At 40.1% G+C, this 21,742-nt stretch overlaps 1 protein-coding gene across 3 annotated transcripts in view; it reads left to right on the top strand.

The window, feature by feature from the left end:
• LOC133569175 (nebulin-like) overlaps nucleotides 1-21,742 on the top strand; it is a 107,724-nt gene that overhangs the window by 50,212 nt on the left and 35,770 nt on the right. For all 3 annotated transcript variants that reach the window (XM_061921371.1, XM_061921372.1, XM_061921373.1), the window contains exons 39-49: nucleotides 36-143; nucleotides 3,181-3,291; nucleotides 3,350-3,460; nucleotides 7,442-7,552; nucleotides 7,632-7,733; nucleotides 7,869-7,973; nucleotides 8,047-8,151; nucleotides 14,287-14,385; nucleotides 14,481-14,585; nucleotides 14,678-14,785; nucleotides 14,858-14,968. In XM_061921371.1, the coding sequence (XP_061777355.1) occupies nucleotides 36-143; nucleotides 3,181-3,291; nucleotides 3,350-3,460; nucleotides 7,442-7,552; nucleotides 7,632-7,733; nucleotides 7,869-7,973; nucleotides 8,047-8,151; nucleotides 14,287-14,385; nucleotides 14,481-14,585; nucleotides 14,678-14,785; nucleotides 14,858-14,968 (1,176 nt within the window). The remainder of the gene's footprint in view (nucleotides 1-35; nucleotides 144-3,180; nucleotides 3,292-3,349; nucleotides 3,461-7,441; nucleotides 7,553-7,631; nucleotides 7,734-7,868; nucleotides 7,974-8,046; nucleotides 8,152-14,286; nucleotides 14,386-14,480; nucleotides 14,586-14,677; nucleotides 14,786-14,857; nucleotides 14,969-21,742) is intronic.

The following is a 21,742-nucleotide window of genomic DNA, read 5'->3' as shown; positions in this document are numbered from 1 at the left end:
TGTGGAGACTCACGTGCGTGTTTGTGCGCATCCAGACAAAGTACAAGAAGGACAAAGGAGATCTGTCCAACACGTTGTTCTCTCAGCTGCCCGAGACCCTGGACACTCGCTTTGTGAAGGACATGGCTGACATCCACAGTCAGGTGAGTCATTGTTTTACATTCTGTTTATGTTGAACAATCACAATCTATTCTATTTATTTTATTCGATTTATAACCTTTGCCAGTGGTTCTCAAACAATTTTCACCAAGTACATCCTCAGAAGTTCTCTCCAAGTACCACCATACTGACCAACAATTAAATGCGGTAGCGTAGTAGGCCTATGTATTCGTTAAAAACAAGGCAGAGGTTTTATTTAATATTTGTGTGTTTTTATAGTAAAAAACTGGCAGCTCCGTCACAAAAATTTGACCGTAAAAGAAGCACTTTTGTACTTACAGTAAAGAAAAGGCGTACATTTTGCAGTAAAATTCTGGCAACCTCGCTGCCAGATTTGTATGTATTTTAAAATCTACACTTTTTACGGTAGAAAATTAGCAATTCAGTCGCCAGAACTTGACTGAAAAACATCAATTTTCCTTTTGCAGTAAAAAAAAGCTTACATTTTACTGTAAAATTCTGGCAAATGAGCTGCCATTTTTTACTGTAAACAAATTGTGGTAATGTTTTGATATTTATAGTAATACACCGTATAATATACATTTAATGTTTTTGCAGTGAAAAACTGGCAGCTCCGTCACCAAAATTTGACTTTAAAAAAGCGTTTTTTTACTTACAGTGAAAAAAGGTGTACATTTTACAGTAAACATCTGTCAACTTAACTGCCAGTTTTTTACTTATTGAAAAATTTACAGTTCTTGTTTTTACTGTACAAAACTAGCAACTCAGTCGCCAGAATTTGACTGAAAAACATACATTTTCTATTTGCAGTATAAAAAAAAAAGCGTACATTTTACAGTAAAATTCTGGGAGATGAGCTGACATTTTTTACTGTAAAAAAATTGTAACGTTTTGCTATTTACAGTAATACACTGTAAAATATGCCTTTCATGTTTTTACAGTAAAAAACTGGCAGCTCAAGCACCAAAATTTGACAGTAAAAAAAACAATTTTTTACTAAAAGTAAAAAAAAAGGTGTACATTTTACAGTAAAATTCTGGCAAGTGAGCTGCTAGTTTTTTAGTAATTTTAAAATCTACAGTTGTTGTTTTAACTGTAAGAAACGAGAAGTATTGTTATTTACAGTAACACACCGTAAAATATACAGTTTATGTTTTTACAGTGAAAAACTGGCAGTTCAGTCACCAAAATGTTACTATAAAAAAGCGAATTTCTAATTACAGTAAAAAACGGCATACATTTCTCAGAAAAATTCTGGCAACTTAGCCGCCAATTATTTACTTATTGTAAAATCTACAGTTGTTTTTACGGTAGAAAACTAGCAACTCAGTCGCCAAAATTTGACCGAAAAATATAAATTTTCTATTTGCAGTATTTAAAAAAAGTGTACATTTTACGGTAAAATTCTGGCAAATGAGCTGCCATTTTTTTACTGTAAACAAATTGTGGTACATTTTGATATTTACAGTAATACACCATAAAATATACAGTTGATATTTTTACAGTGAAAAACTGGCAGCTCAGTCACCAAAATTTTACTTTAAAAAAGCGGTTTTCTACATACAGTGAAAAAAGGTTTATACTTTATAGAAGAATTCTGGCAACTTAGCTGCAAGAATTTGACTGAAAAACATGAATTTTCTATGTGCAGTAAAAAAAAAATGCATACATTTTACAGTAAATTCTGGCAAATGAGCTGCCATGTTTACGGTAAACAAATTGTGGTACTGTTTTGCCATTTACCGTAATACACCATAAAATATGCAGTTGTTATTTTTACGGCAAAAAACTGGCAAAACTTGATCGTAAAAAAGCTATTTTCTACTTATAGTAAAAAAATATATAATAGCGTAAATTTTACAGTAAAATTCTGGTAGATAAGCTGTCATTTTTTACTGTAAACAAATGGTATCAATGTTTTGCCATTTACCGTAATACACCGTAAAATATACAGTTAATGTTTTTATGGTGAAAACTGGCAGCTCTGTCACCAAAATTTGATTGTAAAAAAAAAAGTAATTTTTACACAAAAAAATGTTCTACAGCAAAATTCTGCCAATTTAGCTGCCAGTTTTTTACTTATTATAAAATCTACAGTTTTTGTTTTTACGGTTGAAAACTATCTACTCAGTTTTTACCACAAAAAACAGCAGTACTGGGTTTCCATATACAATAATATACTACCAAAAAACACAGTAAATTTTACGGTAAAATTATTGCGACGAGCTGTTAGTTTTTTAGCGGAAAATGTAGATATTTTAATAAATTTTACGTTATCCATTCATCCATTTTCTACTGCTTATTCACTTTTGGGGTGTCGGGGGGCGCTGGTGCCTATCTCAGGTACAGTCGGGCGGAAGGCGGTGTACACCCTAGACAAGTAGCCACCTCATCGCAGAAATTTTACGTTAAAAAAATCAAATAATCAAATGCATACAACAGAAAGTAACCAGATGTTAACAGTAAATTAATACTAGTTTTGGGAAACTGATGCAACAGGAAATGATGCAATATGGTACTAAGTTAAGGGTTTTTGTGATTTCTGATGGTTTGTGAGGGCACCACAAGTCTTGTATGGCCAACGTAGGAGCGTTTGTAATATGTCAAATAATATATTGTGATATACACCGTCATCAGGCTGCAATACGTATTGAGATATAGGTTTAGTGCGTCTGCCTCACAATACGAAGGTCCTGCAGTCCTGGGTTCAAATCCAGGCTCGGGATCTTTCTGTGTGGAGTTTGCATGTTCTCCCCGTGAATGCGTGGGTTCCCTCCGGGTACTCCGGCTTCCTCCCACTTCCAAATACATGCACCTGGGGATAGGTTGATTGGCAACACTAAATGGTCCCTAGTGTGTGAATGTGAGTGTGAATGTTGTCTGTCTATCTGTGTTGGCCCTGCGATGAGGTGGCGACTTGTCCAGGGTGTACCCCGCCTTCCGCCCGATTGTAGCTGAGATAGGCGCCAGCGCCCCCCGCGACCCCGAAAGGGAATAAGCGGTAGAAAATGGATGGATGGATATAGGTTTTAACATACAGTATATGGAATATGTTGCCAGAGTAAGTACAAGGAGGCCAGTAAGAAGGAGATGGTCAAGAGTTTGTACTCGCTGCTGCCGCACACCAAAGACATCCAGCACGCCAAGGAACAGAGTCTGCTCCTCAGCCAGGTACCAACGCCACGTCCTGATCAGCAAGGCGTGCGGACGCTGACCTTCTTGTCTGCAGAAGCTGTACAAGGAGGAGGGCAGGAAGGAAGCGGCCTGCAGCTTGTACGCGCACATGCCCCAAACCATCCAGACCGTCTTCGCCAAGGAGCTGAGCAAGGCGCAGAGCGACGTAAGCCATGGAAGCAAACACACACGTCCTGTGTATCGCCCTGCTTGTTGAAGTGTGAAAACACACAACAGACGTTGCCTGAGGACACAGACGCTGACCTACTGCACTCGCACGCGCAAAAGATGCAGGACGCAAACACACAACGTCCACCGCACGCCCGCAACATGCTAAATGTTTTTTTCTGGATTGATTCAAACTTTTATTAGTAGATTGCACAGTACAGTACATATTCCGTACAATTGACCACTAAATGGTAACACCCCAATAAGTTTTTCAACTTGTTTAAGTCGGGGTCCACGTTAATCAATTCATGGTAAAACTAGCTAGTAGGGTTCTCACTATACCAGTATTTTGGTACCAAATTGTATTTTGAGACATTTTGATACTTTTCTAAATGCAAGAGTCCACAAAAATGGCATTTATTTAGGGACCGATGTCCCTTTGGGACAGAGGACCCTATTGTATTTCTAAGGTTTTATTATATTCTTTATTATTATTCCGCCGCCTTTTTGAGCTGTAATTTGACCCCCTTAACATGCTTCAAAACTCACCAAATTTGACACACATCAGGACTGGGAAAAATTGCCATCTAATCAAAAAACCAAACCCAAAACTCAAAATTGCTCTCTAGCGCCCCCTAGGAAGAAAACACGAACAAAACTGTCTCTAACTTCCAGTAGAAATGTCGGAGAAACATGAAACAAAAACCACTACGTAGGTCTCAGTTACTGACACCCCCCGGCTAAAATCAACAGGAAGTTTGCTATTCCCACTTCAATACAAAAGTTGGCTAAAAAAATTTCGCTTTTTTTCAAACATTATCTCCTCTGAGACCGTTTGTCATTTCGGCTTCAAATAAGCACAGAAGAGAGATTGAACCCTTCTGATTAAAATTTGATGAAACACTGTATTTCCTTGAATTGCCGCAGGGCATATAGTATGCGCCTGCTTTGAATTATTGCTGGGTCAAACTCGCTTCCCAAAATAATTAGCGCATGCTCAGTATTACCCCCTGGTCGAACTCGTGACCTCACGAGTGACACTTCCCCTGTCATTTTCAAAATGGAGGAGGCTGATTTCAATACCGGTAATTTGAAATCGCATAAAGGGAAGAAGATTAAGAGCTATTCAGTAGGAGTTAAGGTCCAAGCTTACATCACACTCAAATTTTTACTGCTTGCCTTTGGTAAGTGCCGGAGTGAGAAGAGGTTTTAAAATAATTAGCGCATGCTTACTTTTACCGCATGCCTTTGGTAAGCGCAGGAGTGAGAAGAGGTTTTAAATTAGCGCCCCGGCGGCAATTCAAAGAAATACGGTAATTTTAATTACTACCCCGGTTTGGATTTTATGAGCCCGCAAAGAACCGGAACGCTGGTGCTGTTGTGTGTGCTGCTGTCACAAAATGGCGGCTTCCTGCTCAGACAAAACTGCTTCTAACTCAATGTAGGACTGTCATACACACATGAAACAAAAACCTCAATATAAGTCTCCCTACGACCTATATTTCATACACTGACCGCCCCCAACTAAAATCAACAGGAAGTTTGCTATTCCCACTTCAATACAACAACTGCATTACATTCACCATGCATTAGAGTCTCAAAATGGCGGCACCAAGGAATCCTTATAAAAATGCCCAAGCCACTTTACAACTGTTATTACTATGAGACTTATGTATAACATGTGTATACAACTTTTTCTCTGTGTAATAATCCATCCATCTTCTACCGTTTATCCGGGCTTGGGTCCCGGGGGTCCATCGCTGCTTGCAGCTTTAATTTTTACATAAAATTGTATGACACATTAAACATACCCTATTTTCTGGACTACAGGGCGCACTGGATTATAAAGCACACTGCCGATGAGCGGGTCTAGTCCGGTCTATTTTCATACAAAAGGCGCACCGGCTTATTACCGTATTTTTCGGAGTATAAGTCGCTCCGGAGTATAAGTCGCACCTGCCGAAAATGCATAATAAAGAAGGAAAAAAAAAAAAACATATATAAGTCGCACTGGAGTATAAGTCGCATTTTTGGGGGAAATTTATTTAATAAAATCCAACACCAAAAATAGACATTTGAAAGGCAATTTAAAATAAATAAAGAATAGTGAACAACAGGCTGAATAAGTGTACGTTATATGAGGCATAAATAACCAACTGAGAAGGTGCCTGGTATGTTAACCTAACATATTATGGTAAGAGTCATTCAAATAACTATAACATATAGAACATGCTATACCTTTACCAAACAATCTGTCACTCCTAATCCATAAATCCCATGAAATCTTATACGTCTAGTCTCTTACGTGAATGAGCTAAATAATATTATTTGATATTTTATGGTAATGTGTTAATAATATCACACATAAGTCACTCCTGAGTATAAGTCGCACCCCCGGCCAAACTATGAAAAAAACTGCGACTTATAGTCCGAAAAATACGATAAGTTAGTTGAGTGTCCACCCTGAGATCGGTAGGTTGTAAGTTCAAACCCCAGCCGAGTCATACCAAAGACTATAAAAATGGGACTCATTACCTCCCTGCTTGGCACTCAGCATCAAGGGTTGGAATTGGGGATTAAGTCACCAAAAATACTTCCCGGGCGTGGCCACCACTGCTCCCCTCACCTCCCAGTGCATGATCAAGGGTGATGGGTCAAATGCAGAGAATAATTTCGCCACACCAAGAGTGTGTGTGACAATCATTGGTACTTTAACTTTAACTTTAACGTTAAAGTACCAATGATCATTACTGTGGAGAGGCGCAGCCGGCAATCCGACAGCGAGGCAGGGCACACCTTAGCCCGGCCCAAGATGGCGGCGAGGAGGTGTGGGCAGCAAGCGAGTGGCGAGGCGGGGCGCGCCGGGAGCGACGCCGCAATGGTGATCAGGTGCGCGGGCCGCCCAGTTGGGCACAATTAAATAAACCTCTCATGCACTAATAACCCTTGTACCACCGTGCCGCCTTACAAGGCTTCACTACAATATATTTTTTTGTCGAGCCATTATTCATATTTACATTGTTTCTTATGGACATACTTGCCAACCCTCCCGGATTTTCCGGGAGACTCACGAAATTCAGCGCCTCTACCGAAAACCTCCCGGGACAAATTTTCTCCCGAAATTCAAGCGGAGCTGGAGGCCACGCTCCCTCCAGCTCCATGCAGACCTTAGTGAAGACAGCCTGTTTTCACGTCCGCTTTCTCACAATATAAACAGCGTGTCTGCCCAATGACGTTATAACTGTAGGATGATCGAGGGCGAGTTTTTGGTTTCTTATGTGGGTTTATTGTTAGGCAGTATCATTAACGTCCATCCCAGCGCGGTAACAACACACAACAACAGCAGTCACGTTTTCGTCTACCGTAAAGCAGTTCGTCTGCCGTAAACAGCAATGTTGTGACACTCTTAAACAGGACAATACTGCCGTCTACATTCATATGGTTAGAAAAATAGTGACAGAGAATAGAACAAGGATGTAGAATTCAACCCTTAACTCAACAATGAGTAGATGAGTGTTGTGTGTGTGTATATGTGTAAATAAATGAACACTGAAATTCAAATATTTATTTTATTTATATATATATATATATATATGAAATACTTGTCTTGGTGAATTGTAGCCGTAAATATACTCCTCCCCTCTTAACCATGCCCCCAACAACACCACGCCCCCCGCCCTCCACCTCCCGAAATCGGAGGTCTCAAGGTTGGCAAGTATGCTTATGGATGAATGTGTGTCACTATACAAACCTATCAATTCACCAGCCGTGTTCAAGAACCATTTAAGTTCGATAGTCGGGGTTTGACTGTAACTGCATTTGCCAGTGTTTGCCTGCGGGGGGCAGCACATTAAACAGCTTTCATGTGTGTTGACCCGGCACTGAAGCGCTAACTGGAGCGTAGAACCAGACAACAAAAACTGATGCCTTTTGAAAAAAATGTTGTTGTTTTTTTGTTTTTTTTATTGGTCCCCTATAGAAGTTCTACAAGGAGCAGTTTAACCGCGAGAAAGGCAAGTCGGGCTACGCCAACATGGAGACGCTGCCTGAGGTGGAGCACGCCATGGAGGTCAACCGGAACCAGAGCGACGTAAATGCAGCCGCAGCGAGGAAAAAGGTCGGCCGGCGTGATGCTCGCCCACGTCTCACCGTGTCTTCGCTGATCACAGGTCGGCTACAGGAAGGGGAGGGAGGAGCTTTGCCGCTACAACACGGCGCCCGACAGAGCGGACATTGTCAGCGCGACCAACGCGGCTAAACTGGCCAGCGACGTGAGTGCGCGTGTGTGCATGGCAACCGCTTTGTAGCCTGGTCGCCGTGACAACCGTGTGATGAATTATAGAAACATCCCTCTTAATGTATCATGCATGCCCTGCTTGAATTATTTGGACGTGCGGCGCCCACAGGTGGCCTACAGGAGTAATAGCAGGCAGCTGGTCTTGAGCGACGCGTCACTACTCGCCCGGACCGACATCCATCACGCCAAGGAAGCGTCCAAGCTGGCCAGCCAGGTAACAAGATACCCACAATGCATCAGGTGTGCGGCCCAACATAGAAAAAAAAAATAAAAATCCCTCCGTGCAGGTGAAGTACAAGCAAGCATCAGAGCCGCACGCTCGACCTCGTTACAACCCGCTGGACTGCCTGTCCTTCAAACACACACAAGCGGCGGCCGCGCTCGCCAGTCAGGTGAGGAAAGACACATCATTTACTAAATTATATTTATATGGCCTGCCATGTCATTTTATCGTGGTTCGCTACATTATTTTATATGGCCTGCGACCTCATTATGTAGTTTGGAGCGTCATTTTAAGTGGCCTGCCACATATTTAAATATGGCCTGCAACGTTATTTTATGTGGTTTGCTACATTATTTTATATTGCCCTGCACTTCATTTATTGTGGCCCGCAACGTCATTTTATGTGGTACGCCAAGTCTTTTTTTTGTGGTTCCCTACAATATTTTATATGGCCCGCCACAACATTTATGTGGCCCGCCATATAATTGTAAGTGGTTCGCTGCGATATTTTTTACGTGGCCTGCCACGTCATTTATTGTGGTTTGCTACATTATTTCATATGGCCTGCGACCTCATTATGTAGTTCGTAGCGCCATTTTAAGTGGCCTGCCACATATTTAAAAATGGCCTGCAACGTTATTTTATGTGGTTTGCTACATTATTTTATATTGCCCTCCACTTCATTTATTGTGGCCCGCAACGTCATTTTATGTGGTACGCCAAGTCTTTTTATGTGATTCACTACAATATTTTATATGGCCCGCCACAACATTTATGTGGCCCGCCATATAATTGTAAGTGGTTCGCTGCGATATTTTTTACGTGGCCCTTCACGTCATTTATTGTGGTTCTGTATATTATTTTATATGGCCTGCTACATCATTTATGTAGTTCGGAGCGTCATTTTACTTGGCCTGCCACATATTTAAAAATGGCCTGCAACGTTATTTTATGTGGTTTGCTACATTATTTTATATTGCCCTGCACTTCATTTATTGTGGCCCGCAACGTCATTTTATGTGGTGCGCCAAATCTTTTTATGTGATTCACTACAATATTTTACATGGCCCGCCATAATATTTTATGTGGCCCGCCATGTAATTGTAAGTGGTTCGCTGCGATATTTTATGTGGCCCGCCACGTCATTTATTGTGGTTTTCTACATTATTTGATATGGCCTGCAACATCATTTATGTAGTTCACAGCGTAATTTATGTGGCCTGCCACATATTTTTATATGGCCCGTGACGTTATTTTATGTGGTTTGCTACGTTATTTTATATTGCCTTCCACTTCATTTATTGTGACCCGCTACGTCCGCAAAGTCTTTTTTTGTGGTTCACTACAATATTTTATGTGGCCTGCCATATACTGTAATTGTACGTGGTTTACTACGTTATTTTACGTGGCCCGCCACGTCATTTATTTTGGTTCTCTAGATTTTCGGTGTCCTGCCACGTCATTTATTGTAGTTTGCTACATTATTTGATATGGCCTGCTACATCATTATGTAGTTCGGAGCATAATTTTATGTGGCCTGCCACATTTTTTTTAAGAATAGCCCGTGGCGTTATTTTATATGGTCTGCTACATTATTTTATATTGCTTTTATATTTTATTTATACATCCACTTCATTTATTGTGTTTCTGTACATTATTTTATATGGCCTTCTACATCATTTATGTAGTTCACAGCGTAATTTTATGTGGCCTCCCACATATTTTAAAATGGCCCGTGACGTTATTTTATGTGGTTTGCTACATTATTTTATGTTGCCCTCCACTTCATTTATTGTGGCCCTCTACGTCCGCAAAGTCTTTTTTTGTGGTTCACTACAATATTTTATACGGCCCGCTACAACATTTTACGTGGCCTGCCATATACTGTAATTGTATGTGGTTTACTACGTTATTTTACGTGGCCCGCCACATCATTTATTGTGGTTCTCTAGATTTTCGGTGTCCTGCCACGTCATTTATTGTGGTTTGCTACATTATTTGAAATGGCCTGCTACATCATTATGTAGTTCGGAGCATAATTTTATGTGGCCTGCCACTTTTTAAGAATAGCCCGTGGCGTTATTTTATATGGTCTGCTACATTGCTTTTATATTTTTATTCATACATCCATTACATTTATTGTGGCCCGCTACGTCATTTTGTGTTGTCCGCCAAGTCTTTTTACGTGGTTTACTACAATATTTTATGTGGCCCGCCACATGATTTTGGATGGTCTCACACTTTATTTCCTGTGGCCCGCCACATCCTAATGTGGGTTGCTACATTATTTGATGTGACACGCCAAGTTATTTATTGTGGCCTGCCACGTCATTGTACGTAGTTCGCTACATTATCTTCTTTCCTGAGCAGAATTCCACCCACCAGAACATGAACGCACGTCATAAACATTAGCATTTTGAAATATGGGAGTTTTTGTGTGTGTGTGTGTGTGTGTGTGTGTGTGTGTGTGTGTGTCATCCACGCTGACACACACAGCCTGTGTAGTGAGGCAGTAACCATGGCAACCTCCCTCAAGCAAATAGAGGTACCTTGTCAGATGAAAGCTGGAGAAGTTAAAAAGGTTTGAGCGCACATGCACACACTTGGCTCACCTTACACCCACACGTGCACACACACACACACACACACACTAACAAACACGCACACACACGCAATATTTCCAAACATTACATAAGCTGCTCGCTGGCAACACTGCTTGCATTCGCTTTTTCTCGTCCTGAGGTTAAAATGAAATTGGAATGGAGGCGCGTGATTGGCCGACATCCTCTCACTATTAGGACCCCACCCTTTTAGGAGGGAAGAGTCCACCCAGATCCTTTTGTTCCAAGGCGGTCTAAAATGATGATTAGTATTGACGTTTAACATTGGATTCTACAAAACAGGACTATGTACAAACAATAGACTGCTATGGCAGGTATCGAAACTGAAAGTTAACGCACACATTTTCCTCCGTCACTCTCTTTCTAAACTGGTACTTCATGGCAGATTTAAAAATAATATGTGAGTGGGATTGCATAGATGAAAAAATAGTTTGCATTCAATGTATTGATCTTCTTTGAGCAGAACCAAGGCCAAAGCTGGTCGTTTCTGAGGCGATCTAGTTCGGCTAAAGGAGGGAAAATAGTCCCTTAAAACGCTCATCGCCACAAAACACCACATCATTTTACGTGGTTCACTTCATTTTATGTGGTCTACCACTTTTTTTTTGTGGCCATCCACATCATTTGAAGTGGCCTGCCTCATCATTTGACGTGACCTGCCATTACATTTTATGTGGTTTAGTACATTATCTTGTAAGGCCCGTTACATCATATTTTGTGGCCAGCTACATCTTTTTATGTGGTTCGCTACATTATTTATATGGTGCCCCACATAATTTATTGTGGCCTGCCATATAATTTTTTGCATCGTTTGCGACATTATTTTATACGACCCGCCACTTCAGTAATTGTAGACCGCCACGTCATTTTATGTGGTTGGTTTCATTTTGTTATGTGTCTGCCACATTATTTTATGCGGTTCGCTACAATACTTTACACGGCCCGCCACGCCATTTTATGTGGTTAGCTTCATTATTTTATATGACCCGCCACATCAGTAATTGGAGAACGCCGCATCATTTTATGTGGTTGGTTTCATTATTTAATGTGTCTGCCACATTATTTTATGTGGTTTGCTACAATATTTTACACGGCCCGCCACATCATTTTATGTGGATCGGTTCATTATTTTATTCGATCATTCGATCTGCCCCATCATTTTTGTGGCCAGCCACATCTTTTTTATGTGGACCGCTACATTATTTTATATGGTGCGCCACATAATTTATTGTGGCCTGCCATATCATTTTGTATGGTTTGCGACATTATTTTATATGACCCGCCACATTAGTAATTGTAGACCGCCACATCATTTTATGTTGGTTTCATTATGTTATGTGTCTGCCGCATTATTTTATGTGGTTCGCTACAATATTTTTTATGGTGCGCCACATAATTTATTGTGGCCTGCCATATAGTTTTGTATGGTTTGAGACATTATTTTATATGACCCGCCACATCAGTAATTGTAGACCGCCACATCATTTTATGTGGTTGGTTTCATTGTTATGTGTCTGCCGCATTATTTTATGTGGTTCGCTACAATATTTTACACAGACCGTCACATCTTTTTATGTTGTTCGCTACATTATTTTTTTATGGTGCGCCACATAATTTATTGTGGCCTGCCATATAATTTTGTATGGTTTGCGACATTATTTTATATAACCCGCCACATCAGTAATTGTAGACCGCCACATCATTTTAGGTGGTTGGTTTCATTATGTTATGTGGTTCGCTACATTATTTTTTATGGTGCGCCACATAATTTATCGTGGCCTGCCATATAATTTTGTATGGTTTGCGACATTATTTTATATGAACCGCCACATCAGTAATTGGAGACCGCCACATCATTTTATGTGGTTGGTTTCATTATTTTATGTGTCTGCCACATTATTTTATGTGGTTCGCTACAATACTTTACACGGCCCGCCACATCATTTTATGTGGATCGGTTCATTATTTTATTCGGTCTGCCCCATCATTTTTGTGGCCAGGCACATCTTTTTATGTTGATCGCTACATTATTTTATATGGTGCGCCACATAGTTTATTGTGGCCTGCCATATAATTTTGTATGGTTTGCGACATTATTTTATATGACCCGCCACATCAGTAATTGGAGACCGCCACATCATTTTATGTGGTTGGTTTCATTATTTTATGTGTCTGCCACATTATGTTATGTGGTTCGCTACAATACTTTACACGGCCCGCCACATCATTTTATGTGGATCGGTTCATTATTTTATTCGGTCTGCCCCATCATTTTTGTGGCCAGGCACATCTTTTTATGTTGATCGCTACATTATTTTTTATGGTGCGCCACATAATTTATTTTGGCCTGCCATATAATTTTGTATGGTTTGCGACATTATTTTATATGACCCGCCACATCAGTAATTGTAGACTGCCACATCATTTTATGTTGGTTTTATGTTATGTGTCTGCCACATTATTTTATGTGGTTCGCTAAATTATTTTTTATGGTGCGCCACATAATTTATCGTGGCCTGCCATATAATTTTGTATGGTTTGAGACATTTTTTATATGACCCGCCACATCTGTAATTGTAGTTTCATCATTTTATTTGGTCTGCCTCATCATTTTCGTGGCCAGCCACATCAATTTAAGTAGTTTGTTTAATTATTTTACATAGCCCGCCATATCATTTGAAATGGTTAGCTTCATTATTTTAAATGGCTTGCCGCATTATTTTATTGTGGCCCGTTATGTCATTTATGTGGTCTGCCCCATGATTTGTCGCCCGCCACATCATTTTATGTGGTTCGCTTCAATATTTTATTTGGTCTACCACAGGGGTAGGGAACCTATGGCTCTAGAGCCAGATGTGGCTCTTTTGATGACTGCATCTGGCTCTCGGATAAATCTGAGCTGACATTGCATAACACGATAAGTAATGAATAATTCCACTTGTAATCACAGTTTTAAAAATAACGTTCAAAATATAAAACCTTCTCATGCATTTTTAATCCATCCATCTGTTTTCTACCGCACCTGTTCAAGAATTTGCGTTAAAGGTAAGAAGTTATTTATTTATTATTGGTTAGTTGTGGGGCTTGCCCTCCTGGGGGTTCTTCAGACCACCAAGCACCGACATGAGAGCCTGTTTCAGGGTTACAATATTGTTTTATTTTTCAATTAGTCTCTCAGTTGCTTTCCAGCAATTGTCTTTTTCTCTTTCGTTCTCGCTCGCGCTCTGGCTCCAGCCCCGACCCCGTCTCTCCTCCTGGCTGCTGCTTATAACAGAGCGACAGATGATTAGATAACAAGGCCCAGGTGGGCCATCTACACACCTGTCACTGATCAAGGCCGATCCTGGCAACACCCCGCTTCGCTGCAGGCCCGCAGGCCACGCCCCTTCCACATTTCGCTTCAGAATAACAATGTTATTACAAAGAATAAGAGACCTATTATACTCTAGAAATGTTGGTCTTACTTAAAAATGCACACGTTTAGTTGTGTTCAGTGTTAAAAAAAATATTATATGGCTCTTAAGTAAATACATTATAAAATATTTCGCTTCTTGGCTCTTTCAGTCAAAAAGGTTCCCGACCCCTGGTCTACCACTTCATTTTCGTGGCCAGCCACTTCATTTTGCCTAAAGGAGGGACAATAGTCCCTTAGAACGCTCATGAGCTGGGTCTTTTATTTTCAGGTGAGGTATAAGAGCAACCAGAAACCAGAAGGTTCCTCAGACCTGCCGAACCTCCTGCAACTGGAACACGTGCTGCACGCCAGCAAACTGCAGAGCAACGTGTGTAAAAAAAAAAAAAAAAAAAAAAAGTGGATGCCGATTACCCTTCTTCCCCATCAAAACGACAAACTGAGAATGTGTGTGTGTGAGGTCAGGTGGAGTATAAGAAGAAGTACGAGGAGAACAAGGCTCAGCACCACATGGCTCTGGACACGGCTGAACAGCGCCACCACAAGGAGAACGCAGTGCTGCACAGTCAGGTGTGTGCCTTCACGCGGCGCCGTGTCCTCTTCCTCGCTGACGGCCCGGGCGTGTGTGGGGTTTTTTGGGTCTTTTTTTTTTGCGGCGACAGGTGAAATACCGCCAGGAGTACGAGAAGAGCAAAGGACGCACACGCGTGGAGTTTGCCGACACGCAAACGTATAAAGTGATGAAGGACGCCCAGAAGATGCAGAGTGAGGTGAGAGAGCACCGAGGGATGGGAGCGAAAGAAGAGAAGCGGGAAGTGAAGGTGTGTGTGTGTGTGTGTCAGAGGGAGTACAGGCGGGACTACGAGGAGCACATGAAGGGGAAAGCCTTGGTGGATGTGGACCAGACGCCACAATATCTGACAGCCCGGCACGCCAGCGAACTGCTGAACGAGGTATGGCACACACTGTGTAGAACACACCCACATCTAGCCCGCCACGTCATTTAAAGTGGTTTGCCACATTATTTTATGAGGCCTGCCGTATCATTTTTTTTGTGGTTGTTCCGCCCTCACTGAATGTGTTGAGGTTATAAAGCTTGGCAGACAGCTAACAACCAATCCAGGACATTCTAATAAAGTTCCAAAGCAGATGAATCCATTTAGGCTCTTTATTGTTGTTGATCTTGCTTTGTCTTGCACTGGATTTTTATTTTTTATTATTCTTCTTCTTCTTGTAAAACTGAAATACACACAATGACAATGTATAAGCTGTATGATTCAATTAACAAACTGAAACGTAATACACAATATGTAAACATTAGCTTTACACAAATATACAGCATTATTACCAAACAAATACTGCTGAGTGTTGAAACTATTTCAATGGTGGAAATATGCGAACGGCAGCCATTTTGAATCCTCAAACATTCATTAAAATAGTGCACAAAAAATCGTTTTTCAATACACATCTTACTATCAAATGTAGCCACTTTCCACCTTAGTATTGAGTTACATAAACAAGTTAAACAGTTTACTTACAGACTTATCTTTTCCAAGGCTTGTAAGAGTTAACACAACTCGTCTACTTCTCATTTTTTATGAACTGAACTAACATCGTGAACCGGAAGTGTCCAAACTAAACCGGAAGTGCCAAACTATTGACGCGCAGCATTTCCCATCGCCACAAGGTGTCAGTAATAGTCCACAATCAAACGGGCATAACAGTGGTTTTCTACATTGTTTTATATTTTATATCAGGGGTAGGGAACCTGTGGCTCTTTTGATGACTGCATCTGGCTCTCAGATAAATCTGAGCTGACATTGCTTAAAATGATAAATAAATAATAATTCCACTTGTAATCACAGTGTTAAAAAAAATGTTAAAAGCATAAAACATTCTCATGCGTTTTTAATCCATCCATTTTCTACCGTACCTGTTCAAGAAGTTGCGTTAATGGTAAGAAGTTATTTATTTATCATTGGTTAGTGTGGGCTTGCCCTTCTGAGGGTTCTTCGGACCACCAAGCACTGACATGAGAGCCTGTTTCAGGGTTTCAATATTGTTTTATTCTTCAATAAGTCTCTCAGTTGCTTTCCAGCTATTGTATTTCCAGCCCAAACCCCGTCTCTCCTTCTGGCTGCTGCTTATAACAGAGCGACAAGTGATTAGATAACAAGGACCCAGGTGGGCATCTACGCACCTGTCGCTGATTTTGAAGCCGGTCCTGGCACACCCCAGTTTGCTGCAGGCCTGCAGGCCACGCCCCCTCCACAGTTAGCTTTAGAATAACAATGTTATTACAAAGAATAAGAGACTTATTATACTCTAGAAATGTTGGTTTTACTTAAAAATACACGTTTAGTTGTGTTCAGTGTTAAAAAAATATTATATGGCTCTTATGGAAAAATGTTTTAAAATATTTAGCTTTTTGGGTCTCTCAGCCAAAAAGGTTCCCGACCCCTGTTTTATATGGTTCACCAAATCCTATACAGTGGCCTGCCACGTCATTTGATGTGGCCTGCCATGTCATTTTATATTGTTTGGTACATTTGGTACCAAGGTAAGGCCCGCAACATCATATTTCGTGGCCAGCCACATCTTTTTATGTGGTTAACTACATTATTTTATATGGTGCGATACATAATTTATTGTGGCCCGCCATATCATTTTAAATGGTTTTCGACATTATTTTATATGACATCAGTAATTGTAGACCGCCACATCATTTTATGTAGTTGGTTTTATTATGTTAGTGGTTCGTTACAATATTTAAATGGCCCGCCACATCATTTTACGTGGTTTGCTTCATTATTTTATTTGGTCTGCCCCATCATTTAATTGTGGCCCGTCATGTCATTTATGTGGTCTGCCACATAATTTTTTGTCGCCCGCCACATCATTTTATGTGGTTCCCTTCCTTATTTTATTTGGTCTACCATTTCATTTTTGTGGCTATCCACATCATTTGAAGTAGTCTGCCTCATCATTTAAAGTGACCTACCATATCATTTTATATTATTTGGTACAATTTTTTTTGTAACGCCCGCCACATCATATTTTGTGGCCAGCCACATCTTTTTATGTGGTTCGCTACATTATTTTATACGGTGCGCCACATAATTTATTGTGGCCTGCCATATAATTGTTTATGGTTTGCAGCATCATTTTATGTGACCCACCACATCAGTAATTGTAGACTAGCACATTATTTTATGTGGTTGGTTTCATTGTGTTATGTGTCTGCCGCATTATTTTAGGTGATTCGCTGCATTATTTTATTCGGCCCGCCACATCATTTAAGTGGTTTGCTTCATTATTTTATTTGGTCGGCCCCATCATTTTCGTGGCCATCCACATCAATTCAAGTGGTTTGTTTCACTATTTTACATGTCCTGCAACATCATTTTAAATGGTTTGCTTTATTATTGTAAATGGCCTGCCACTAAATTTTATTCTGGCCCGTTATGTCATTTATGTGGACTGCCACACAATTTGTCGCCTGCCACATCATTTTATGTGGTTCGCTTCATTATTTTATTTGGTCTACCACTTCGTTTTTGTGGCCATCCACATTATTTGAAATGGCCACTAATTTTAAGTTGTTCACTTCATTATTTTATATGGCCTGCCAGATCATTTTAAGTTGTTAGTTTCATTGGCCACCTCCTTTATCGTGGCCCGTCACATTATTTTAAGTGGTTCGTTTCATTATTTTACATGGCCCGCCACATCATTTAGTGGCCCGCCACATCTTTTTAAGTGGTTCACTTCATTATTTTACATGGCCCGCCACATTTTAAACAATTCGTTTCATTATTTGAAATGGCCCGCCACCTCATTTAATGGCCCGCCACATCTTTTTAAGTGGTTCGCTTCATTATTTTAAATGGCCCGCCACATCATTTTAAGTGGTTTGCTTCATAATTTTACATGGCCTGCCACATCTTTTAAGTGTTTTGCTTCATTATTTTAAATGGCCCGCCACATCATTTTAAGTGGTTTGCTTCATAATTTTACTTGACCTGCCACATCATTTTAAGTGGTTCGCTTCATTATTTTACATGGCCTGCCACATCTTTTAAGTGTTTTGCTTCATTATTTTACATGGCCCGCCACATCATTTTAAGTGGTTCACTTCATTATTTTACATTTTCCCGCCACATCTTTTTAAGTGGTTTGCTTCATTATTTTACATGGCCCGCCACATCTTTTTAAGTGTTTTGCTTTATTATTTTACATGGCCCGCCACATCTTTTTAAGTGGTTTGCTTCATTATTTTACATGGCCCGCCACATCTTTTTAAGTGGTTTGCTTCATTATTTTATATGGCCCGTCACATCCTTTGACCCGCCACATCATTTTAATTGGTTTGTTTCATAATTTCACATGGCCTGCCACATCTTTTTAAGTGGTTCGCTTCATTGTTTTACATGGCCCGCCACCTCATTTAGTGACCCGCCACATCTTTTTAAGTGGTTCGCTTCATTATTTTACATGGCCCGCCACTTCTTTTTAAGTGTTTTGCTTCATTATTTTACATGACCTGCCACATCATTTTAAGTGGTTCACTTCATTATTTTACATGGCCCGCCACATCATTTTAAGTGGTTTGCTTCATTATTTTACATGGCCCGCCACATCTTAGGTGTTTTGCTTCATTATTTTACGTGGCCCGCCACATCTTTTTAAGTGGTTCGCTTCATTATTTTACATGGGCCGCCACATCATTTTAAGTGTTTTGCTTCATTATTTTCCATGGCCCGCCACATAATTTTAAGTGGTTTGCTTCATTATTTTACATGGCCCGCCACATCTTTTTAAGTGTTTTGCTTCATTATTTTACATGGCCCGCCACTTCTTTTTAAGTGGTTTACTTCATTATTTTACATAACCTGCCACGTCATTTTAAGTGGTTCGCTTCATTATTTTCCATGGCCCGCCACATAATTTTAAGTGGTTTGCTTCATTATTTTACATGGCCCGCCACATCTTTTTAAGTGTTTTGCTTCATTATTTTACATGGCCCGCCACATCATTTTAAGTGGTTCGCTTCATTATTTTACATGGCCCGCCACATCTTTTTAAGTGTTTTGGTTCATTATTTTACATGGCCCGCCACATCTTTTTAAGTGTTTTGGTTCATTATTTTACATGGCCCGCCACATCTTTTTAAGTGGTTAGGTCATTATTTTACATGGCCCGCCACATCTTTTTAAGTGGTTCGCTTCATTATTTTACATGGCCCGCCACATTTTAAACAATTCGTTTCATTATTTGAAATGGCCCGCCACCTCATTTAATGGCCCGCCACATCTTTTTAAGTGGTTCGCTTCATTATTTTAAATGGCCCGCCACATCATTTTAAGTGGTTTGCTTCATAATTTTACATGGCCTGCCACATCTTTTAAGTGTTTTGCTTCATTATTTTAAATGGCCCGCCACATCATTTTAAGTGGTTTGCTTCATAATTTTACTTGACCTGCCACATCATTTTAAGTGGTTCGCTTCATTATTTTACATGGCCTGCCACATCTTTTAAGTGTTTTGCTTCATTATTTTACATGGCCCGCCACATCATTTTAAGTGGTTCACTTCATTATTTTACATTTTCCCGCCACATCATTTTAAGTGGTTTGCTTCATTATTTTACATGGCCTGCCACATCTTTTAAGTGTTTTGCTTCATTATTTTACATGGCCCGCCACATCATTTTAAGTGGTTCACTTCATTATTTTACATTTTCCCGCCACATCTTTTTAAGTGGTTTGCTTCATTATTTTACATGGCCCGCCACATCTTTTTAAGTGGTTTGCTTCATTATTTTACATGGCCCGCCACATCTTTTTAAGTGGTTTGCTTCATTATTTTATATGGCCCGTCACATCCTTTGACCCGCCACATAATTTTAATTGGTTTGTTTCATAATTTCACATGGCCTGCCACATCTTTTTAAGTGGTTCGCTTCATTGTTTTACATGGCCCGCCACCTCATTTAGTGACCCGCCACATCTTTTTAAGTGGTTCGCTTCATTATTTTACATGGCCCGCCACTTCTTTTTAAGTGTTTTGCTTCATTATTTTACATGACCTGCCACATCATTTTAAGTGGTTCACTTCATTATTTTACATGGCCCGCCACATCATTTTAAGTGGTTTGCTTCATTATTTTACATGGCCCGCCACATCTTAGGTGTTTTGCTTCATTATTTTACGTGGCCCGCCACATCTTTTTAAGTGGTTCGCTTCATTATTTTACATGGGCCGCCACATCATTTTAAGTGTTTTGCTTCATTATTTTCCATGGCCCGCCACATAATTTTAAGTGGTTTGCTTCATTATTTTAAATGGCCCGCCACATCTTTTTAAGTGTTTTGCTTCATTATTTTACATGGCCCGCCACTTCTTTTTAAGTGGTTTACTTCATTATTTTACATAACCTGCCACATCATTTTAAGTGGTTCGCTTCATTATTTTCCATGGCCCGCCACATAATTTTAAGTGGTTTGCTTCATTATTTTACATGGCCCGCCACATCTTTTTAAGTGTTTTGCTTCATTATTTTACATGGCCCGCCACATCATTTTAAGTGGTTTGCTTCATTATTTTACATGGCCCGCCACATCATTTTAAGTGGTTCGCTTCATTATTTTACATGGCCCGCCACATCTTTTTAAGTGGTTTGCTTCATTATTTTATATGGCCCGCCACATCTTTTTAAGTGGTTAGGTCATTATTTTACCTGGCCCGCCACATCTTTTTAAGTGGTTCGCTTCATTATTTTACATGGCCCGCCACATCTTTTATGTGGTTTGCTTCATTATTTTACATGGCCCGCCACATCATTTTAAGTGTTTTGCTTCATTATTTTACATGGCCCGCCACATCATTTTAAGTAGTTTGCTGCATTATTTTACGAGGCCCGCCACATCATTTTAAGTGTTTTGCTTCATTATTTTCCATGGCCCGCCACATAATTTTAAGTGGTTTGCTTCATTATTTTACATGGCCCGCCACATCTTTTTAAGTGTTTTGCTTCATTATTTTACATGGCCCGCCACTTCTTTTTAAGTGGTTTACTTCATTATTTTACATAACCTGCCACATCATTTTAAGTGGTTCGCTTCATTATTTTCCATGGCCCGCCACATAATTTTAAGTGGTTTGCTTCATTATTTTACATGGCCCGCCACATCTTTTTAAGTGTTTTGCTTCATTATTTTACATGGCCCGCCACATCATTTTAAGTGGTTCGCTTCATTATTTTACATGGCCCGCCACATCTTTTTAAGTGTTTTGCTTCATTATTTTACATGGCCCGCCACATCATTTTAAGTGGTTCGCTTCATTATTTTACATGGCCCGCCACATCTTTTTAAGTGTTTTGGTTCATTATTTTACATGGCCCGCCACATCTTTTTAAGTGGTTAGGTCATTATTTTACATGGCCCGCCACATCTTTTTAAGTGTTTTGGTTCATTATTTTACATGGCCCGCCACATCTTTTTAAGTGTTTTGGTTCATTATTTTACATGGCCCGCCACATCTTTTTAAGTGGTTAGGTCATTATTTTACATGGCCCGCCACATCTTTTTAAGTGGTTCGCTTCATTATTTTACATGGCCCGCCACATTTTAAACAATTCGTTTCATTATTTGAAATGGCCCGCCACCTCATTTAATGGCCCGCCACATCTTTTTAAGTGGTTCGCTTCATTATTTTAAATGGCC

This window comes from Nerophis ophidion, linkage group LG15 (assembly GCF_033978795.1).
Source record: "Nerophis ophidion isolate RoL-2023_Sa linkage group LG15, RoL_Noph_v1.0, whole genome shotgun sequence".
NCBI lineage: Eukaryota > Metazoa > Chordata > Actinopteri > Syngnathiformes > Syngnathidae > Nerophis > Nerophis ophidion.
Note: the sequence above shows the minus strand (reverse complement) of the source record. Positions and strands in the feature narration are given on the sequence as shown.